We start from the raw sequence: 8,168 nt of genomic DNA, 5'->3' as shown, positions 1-8,168 counted from the left end.
GTGATTCTGGTGGTCGATTATTCATTTAAGGGGAAGATAACAATCTAATATCATAATCAATTGAGGTTGGTTTCCAATTGAGTTTTTATTTGTTTTGTGTTTAGTTTTGAAATAGAAATTAGGGGTGCGTGATGGTTGGTGGTGCAAATTCATAAACAACAAATATGACTGAAGGAAAAAAACGAAAAAATAAGGAGCAATGAGGAAAAGGCGAAGTGGGCTTTTGTGATATCAAGAGAACATCGTTCAAGATTCTTCATTTTGAGAAAATGTGTTGTCATACTTCTCAATTGGCAGAAATACAACAAGTATTATAAGTGGATCTCTGTTAGGTTTAATTAATACTACCATTTCCTTCTCTTTCATTCTATGTATGGATCATGTAGGTGAAATTACAAGAGGATGTGAACAAGAAGGTGGGATGTTATTAATTGATCAAGACAATTGAAACTATTAGGCCTATGCTGACTGTCGGATTTGGAGGGGGTATTTTTCGTCCGAGAAGTAGCATGTGACTCACTCGCCCCTTATATAACGGTCATTTGACGGAAAATTAGCCTCTGGGGGTTAACGCTTGAACAATAATCATGTTAGGGGTATACTCCTAATAAGGCTAAGTAAATAAATAAATAAATAAAATAAATAAAATAAATAAATAAATAAAATCTCCCTATTTTTTAATTTTGGCAATCAAAACATTTTCTCTTGTCTTCTACTCTATCTACTCTTCCTTTATAGAGAGAGAGAGAGAGAGAGAAAGCGTGGTGAGATTTTAGAGATTCTAGAGAGAGGAATTCGATCTGGTCTCATTCTCCAATGGCGATTTAATTGACGAATTTCATTTAGAGGGAGAATCATAATCAATAGCCCTAAAGTTCTTCCTGATAAGAAGAATCTTAAACTTTTATGGATCAACAAATTGATTGATTGAAGTTAATTAATTCTGACTAAGATAAGGAAGAAGAAGAAGACAATGTGGGAATGGCTCAGTATAGACAAACAAGTTCATCATTAGCAACACCAACAACAACAGATCATGTCTCACTAGGTATTAAATTTCAATCACATAAACAAGGTATTCGAACTCGAAGATCAAATCGTTCTTCTAAGATCTCAATCGGTTCAATCGTTCTCATTCTTTCTCTTGTTCTTACTGTCACCGTTTTTGCTTACCATTATATCTCCAGAGACAAAGGTATTCATTCCCCTTTCTCTTATTATTTACTACTTGTTACTTTCCCACAAAAAAGAAAAAAAAAAAAAAAAAAAGTTGATTCATTTTTAAAAAATTAATCCCTAATTGACTAATTGTGTGAATTTTAGTAGTGCTGGTTCATTTAAGGGATTAGATTTTAGGTTGTGCATTAGTTAATGTGTGTGGTGAAGTTTGGAATAAATCTGAAATTGGGTATTTCATACTGGTGATTTCTACAGTAAAGAAGAAATTTGTCTATTCTGGGAGTTTTTTGAAGTTCTTGTTAGGATACTATTAATATTTTGTTATAGGCTTGGTCAAGTTGGTAGGAACCTGCTGTTTATCTTTAGTTTGAGTTGAGATTCCGAGCATTCTGGGTTTGATTTAGTTAAAACTTGCAAAAACAATGAACTTTATACATAGATGAAGATATGAAAAGATTTGGGTTTGGGTTTAGCTGAAATTGGGTGAAATTTCAAACCTTTTCTTCAAAAGGTAATATTCAAATCCTGGTCTCCCCCAGTGGACAAACACATTGTTAACTTCCAACTAAAGTGGGCTTCTCAAATTCTGAACTTTGTTAGAAAGTTCGGGCCAAAGCGCTGAAAATTCTAGATAAATTGGAAATGGAACTGGTTACCTCTTAGTGCAGTTTTGGTCAAGCTGCTTATGTTTAAAGTAGGATTTTCAGTTGAATTAATTTGATCAAACTGTTGAAATTGCAAAACTAGTTGTTGTAATTATTTAATATTTGCTGATAGATAGTACTATATTGGTTAAAGAATTGCATAGTTGACTTCTATTTGCATATAACAATTACGTTTAGGAACTATTTTTCTTAACTGATTTTGTAGATGGTCCGATCATGTATGATAGGTGATTAAAGCATTAAAATAACTATAAAGGGATGACTATGCAGAATTTAACAGGTTTGATGATCAAGATGACTTTTTGAAGAATGATGTGGATTTTCTTGCGAATGTGACTAGAATTAGGAATCCTAAAGTTCTCAAGTTTGGTCATGGTTCGGTAGCTCATGGTAGGGATTCCAGGTATTGGGATACGGATGACAGAAGAAGGGATGATGAATATAACGAGAATGCATCAGAGCTTGTTAATGTGGATGATGTTGATAATGGGGACACGAGGAAGAAGCATGTCAAGGAGAGAGGTGATAGAAGACAAACCTCTGATAACAATATCAAGAAGAAGTCACATGAGAAGAATGCAGTTGACAAAAGAAATGTAGGTTTGTATAATGAAGCTGGGCGTGACGAATTGAAACTTTACGAAGCTAAGTACGAGGCTTCTCTGAAGAATGTTAGTCAATCAGCTAAATTTCGTAAAAATGATCATAATGACATATCAGATGATGTTGGTTTGACCATGCAAAATAAAGATGCTCTTTCTGACGATGAATATGATGATGGTATAGATTCTGGTGATGGCCGCGTGACAGAAAACGAACTTCAGTCTGATGAAGCAGAAGGCCAGGATGATGATAACGAAGAGTCATCTGATACCCTTGAAGCTCTAACAGGAGATGATCTGTCTGATAAGGGGACTGAGAGTTCTGATCAGGACTACAATAAAATATCAGAGGACACTTCTGAAACTGATGCTTCTGTTAAGACAGATTCAAGACGTGTAAGTGTTGCAAGTGGCCGAACATCTAGGAGCTCTACCTCTGAAAAGAAAACAAATTCAAGAAGAAGACCAAAGCGCCATAGAACTTCTGGTAATTTCTACATCTGCACCCACTCGAGCGACCTTTTACTTGTTCATTTCTGTATATTATGGTGTTTTCATTTAGACCATAGACACTATAGTGTTCCTCTTGTATGGGGCTGGAAAGCTACAGGTTTCAAACTATATCATAACAGAGTAAGCTTGCTTCCTACCTAGAGTTTCATTTTCACGGCAGTAGATAATACCATTATAGGATTGTTGTTTAGTTCATGGTAGCTGCTATTTTTTTTTGGTGCCATATAAGAGCATATATGTATGCATTTAAAGCTCCGTTTGATAGTTCATGTATTTTTTTAATATTAATATTCCATGTTATGCTTTGACTTTCCAAGTACAAAGTTATAAATCAATTTTGCAGCAATACTGAATGAGCTTATGACCTTCAAATTGTGTTTATAAACTCAGGTTCATCTTGTGAGATGAGATTCTTGGACTCTACTGCACAACTTGTAGAACCTTTAGAGAGTCACAAGTTTTCAAGATTTTCATTGCAGTACACAGAAGTGGAAGAGAGACCTATAGGAGAAGAGCAGTGGCAACCTAGATTTGCTGGCCATCAAAGTCTGAGAGAACGGGAAGAATCATTTTATGGACGCGACCAAAAGATTAATTGCGGCTTTGTAAAAGGTCCTAAAGGATCTGCAAGTACTGGGTTTGACTTAGCAGAAGACGACTCAAAATTTATGAGTAGTTGTCACATAGCCGTATCCTCGTGCATTTTTGGAAACTCTGATAAACTAAGGATCCCCTACGGTAAAATGGTACTGTTACTATACCTGCATATGCCTTTATCTATTGGTTATGAGTGAACTGGTCTACGTTATTGAGTTTTATAATATTGTTCTTGAAAAGTGGGAAGCCATTGATCTCTTTGGAGCATATAATGTTATACTAAATAGTAAATAGTATCGTTACTCATACTTCCCTTACTGCTTGTTACAGCTTCCTGTTATCTTGTTGGTTGTTGTTTATTTGTTTCTTTCTCTACTGCTGTCTCTCATATTCTTTCTATGCAATGTCAGCATTTTTAAAATCAACAAGGAGCTTTTAAGCTGTGTAAAATACAACTTATCATGGATATTTCATTTTGGTGTTCTCTTATTATGGATAGTCGACTACTTTTTATGTATATTTGAGGGTACTTGCACACAATCATATAAGTATCTAAATTTTTTTGCCCAGCTTGGTCTGCTGTCTGATTCCAACCCCTAATGAATAGCACTTTTTTGGTAGACAAATCTTCAAATTCTTTTGATCTGGCAAATGTCCTCCATTTTTGGAACTTGTGGATAAGAAACTTTATCTTTAATGCAGGTGACAAGGTTGTCAAGGAAAAATGTCTGTTTTGTAATGTTTGTGGATGAAAGGACATTGCAGACACTTTCTTCAGAAGGCCAACAGCCAGACAGAGCAGGTTTCATTGGTTTATGGAAGATTGTGGTGGTGAGGAATTTACCCTACACTGACATGCGGAGAGTGGGCAAAATTCCAAAGCTTTTGACGCACAGACTGTTTCCTTCTGCTAGGTACGTCTACATGAGTAGAAGCTGTGTCGTCAACGGTGTCGTTGATTCCTATGATTTAATAGGATTGGCGACCTTTTTGAGTGACCAATATACTCTCTCCTGTGTAACATCCAAATTAATATATATATATATATATATATATATATATATATATATATATATATATATATATATATATATATATTCTGAACGCCCGCCTTGACAATACTATATCTAGTTTCATAAGTAACATAAGTCTATTCTGGGGTATGTAACATCTATTAAAACAGGGTATTAGTGACACCTTCCAAGAAATGAACATTTAGAAGTTATATGATAAGATTATGTATTAGGAACTAGGAAGTGCAACTTTGCCAGGAACTTACTGTTATATGGGGTTTACATTCATGCGGTGATGGTAAACATTTATTAGTAACCGGTGCATTAAGTCATTTCATTTCTGTTGGAGTAGTGATGGGGAAAAGTTCAAAATACTGAAAGACTACGAGAAACACTACTACAACTACCCTTTGGTTCCTTCTTTTCCTGAGAGAATAGTGTTTAACTTTTGATCTTTAATTATTTTGGATGGCTGTTATGTTGTCCGCGAATGGATAAACTTTTTGCTGTTTTCTGAAAAACGGTGGACTAGGAGCTTCCTGATTGATTTAAGACATAAATATATTAAACAAATTTCAATTCAGATCGGTTGTATTAGAAATCCAAGTATCTGACCCTATCCTCTATAAGGATCAGTTTCATCAGACTGATATTTTTCAACTTGGTAACGCTTAGACTAACTATTCAAGCAACTTGATAGTGAATTAACAAATAACAATGTAGTGATGATTTTCGCCCATCATAATGTTCGCATATACATTTCTAGAAGATGTTAATTTTCTTGATTCCTGAAGATAGACAACTGGCCAACAACCTTTATTTGTGGTTCTGAAAATCGAGTTGTAATTTTCTTTCGTTTTTCAGGTATTCGATCTGGTTGGATAGCAAATTGCGTCTCCAGAATGACCCGCTTCTGATTTTGGAATACTTTTTGTGGAGAAAAGGTCACGAGTATGCTATTTCCAATCACTACGATCGGCACTGTGTATGGGAAGAGGTTGCACAAAACAAGAAACTGAATAAGTTCAACCATTCCGTCATCGATGAACAATTTGCTTTCTACCAGAATGATGGCTTAAAGAGATTCAATTTTTCAGATCCTAAGAAACTACTTCCAAGCAGTAAGAGTTCTTTCACTCCATTAACGGTGTTCTGGTTTCTCATATGAAAATTGTAACTTACCTATTTGCCGCTGCTGCTTGTACTTTGAGCAGATGTTCCTGAAGGGTCCTTTATAATTAGAGCACACACACCAATGTCAAATTTGTTCTCCTGTCTTTGGTTCAACGAAGTTGATCGGTTTACACCTCGTGATCAACTGAGCTTCGCATATACATATCACAAGCTAAGAAGGATGAATCCTATGAAGCCCTTTCATCTTAATATGTTTAAGGTAAGATTATTTTCAATAATAACTAGTTTTTTGCACTTTTTGATTGAACTTTTAAGATCAAAGCATTGTGGTTTATAAAGATGACCAAGAACCTCACCATAAGGATCAAACTCCTTCGTGCAAAGCAACACGTGTAACCAATTTCAGGTTTCTCGAAATCCTTTATTAACAATCGTGGAGATTATCTACTTAGGGAATCGGGCAGGGTCGGGTACTTGTGGGTGGGTACTCCGTACTCTAAGCTTTCAGGCAGGCCAGACTAAGCACTAAAATTGAAGGACCATTCGGGCTTTGGGGCATATTTGGGTCTGGTACATTCACAATACTAATATCCCAGATCCATCCAAGCCCGTTGAAATTTGGGCCAATAACCACATACTATGATAAAAAAAATTGTTATACAAGTAACATAAAATGCTAATTTCGACCCATTTAATTGGTCGGGCGTGGCATCTCATGTCGGATTTCGTTGGACCCGTGGTCCATAACAAATCCGGACAAGAGGAAAGGTCATGGGCTAAACTTCCAACCTACATATATATATATATATATATATATATATATATATATATATATATTCTTTATCGGAAAAGAGAAGAGGGCTCTACAGATAAAGGATTACTTCGTTCCTGATAGTTATTTCTGTAACTAGTGGATAGGAGCATAGTGTATATATGGATATTTGTCATGAACGCTTTGTTCCATATGTGACTGTAAGAAGTGGAACACTTGTCCAAAAGAAGTGCGTCACGTTTCTTAAGAGGTTCCTTTTTGTTGTTTGGTTGCTTGTAAATCAGGATTGCGAGAGACGAGCTATAGCAAAACTATTTCGTCACAGACCTGAGAATAAGCGGAACATGCCTTTGCAAGTGAGCGGGTGATTGTGTCTTATTGCATAAATGGATAACCTTCATTGTGCTATGTTAAGCTTGGCTGAATTGATGCATCATCAAATTTTCGACGATATCTCATCTAATCCAAACGTTCATCTGCTTCGATTAGAAGACTGCGTATAGAAAGATTTCGCAGCAAACAGCGTTAGATGATGCATTATTCTGATATTCCATTTTGTAAGAAGTGAGATTCAAAATTACTATTAGATGTATTTTATTGATTCATATGGTTCTTCATTGAAGGTATGTTGTCTAAATCACATTTTCTACCATTGTACTACCACGAGCACGACTATTACTGTTATATAGACGAAAGAGAAATTGATATTTGAATTCATTTCATAGAGCATGTATTGTTGTTTTGCCTGAAATTTTTTGATGGATCACTCATTTCTAGTGTTCACAAAATTTTTGCAGTTTAGTCGAAACTTTCGTTATGATTATCTACTTTTAAAGGAAGCACAAATATGTATATTTAACCATCACTCTCCCTTAAAGCAGCATAAACCATTATAGGGTAAAGATTGAGAAAAATGTGAGATAGAACAAATGGCTTCAATAGTAAGTGTGGTTCAGTAGTCTAAGATGACCAATGGAATTGGTATTTTCTCTCATTGACTGAACCTTGATTAATGAATTCAACCTCAACTAAAATCTGACAAGCCAACAACTGGTAGCTCCAGTTGGTAAGTGCATCTACTCCGCAATGCAGAGGTCCAGGTTCGATCCAGTGCAAATCCAGAAATATTGAACTTGGGTGTCAATATTGTAGTTTTTGTAGGCTTTAGGTCATTCAATTTCGTCGGGCTAAAGGCCAGTTCAGAAGTTATCGTGTTTATCACATCGTATGGATGTATCAATACCTTGTAATAACCATTGTATTCAATATTAAAAAAAAAAAAACAGAAAAAATCTATACATCTAAAATCTGACATGAGTCAACAACTGGTAGCCCAGTTGGTCAATGCATCTACTCCGCAAAGCAGAGGTCTCAGGTTCGATCCCATGGAACTGCAAATCCAGGAATATTGAACTTCGGTATAAATAAAGTATTTTCTGTAGGCTTTTAGGCCATTTAATTCGTTGGGTTTTAGGCCATTAGTAACTGCAACAGTTGGAAGGCTTGCAGAAAGAGCTCAACATAACATGAGTTTGGAAAAATAGTCCCTACCTCTCATCGGAATTAGAGAGATAAACGGCTCTGCATAACTCTTTCTAGAGAGAGATCGGAGTTTAGTTCTCCGGCGAAGGGTCTCCCTTCGCCGGATTTTGCTCTTTTATACTTCCCTCTTTTCTATTAATTTCTCTCCCTA

At 35.7% G+C, this 8,168-nt stretch overlaps 1 protein-coding gene across 1 annotated transcript; it reads left to right on the top strand.

Annotated features, from left to right (window-relative positions):
* Nucleotides 1–477: 477 nt before the first annotated feature.
* LOC147532326 (uncharacterized) lies at nucleotides 478–7,204 on the top strand. The gene is made up of 7 exons (XM_086645310.1): nucleotides 478–1,195; nucleotides 2,115–2,933; nucleotides 3,350–3,705; nucleotides 4,259–4,470; nucleotides 5,434–5,690; nucleotides 5,784–5,962; nucleotides 6,760–7,204. The coding sequence occupies exons 1-7, from the start codon at nucleotides 982–984 to the stop codon at nucleotides 6,841–6,843; spliced, it is 2,121 nt and encodes a 706-aa protein (XP_086501436.1). The 5' UTR covers nucleotides 478–981; the 3' UTR covers nucleotides 6,844–7,204.
* The last annotated feature ends 964 nt before the right edge of the window (nucleotides 7,205–8,168 follow it).

This window comes from Eschscholzia californica, unplaced genomic scaffold (genome assembly GCF_041429995.1).
Source record: "Eschscholzia californica isolate CP2 unplaced genomic scaffold, dmEscCali1.0.p SCAF_6, whole genome shotgun sequence".
In the NCBI taxonomy this organism is placed as follows: domain Eukaryota; kingdom Viridiplantae; phylum Streptophyta; class Magnoliopsida; order Ranunculales; family Papaveraceae; genus Eschscholzia; species Eschscholzia californica.
Note: the sequence above shows the minus strand (reverse complement) of the source record. Positions and strands in the feature narration are given on the sequence as shown.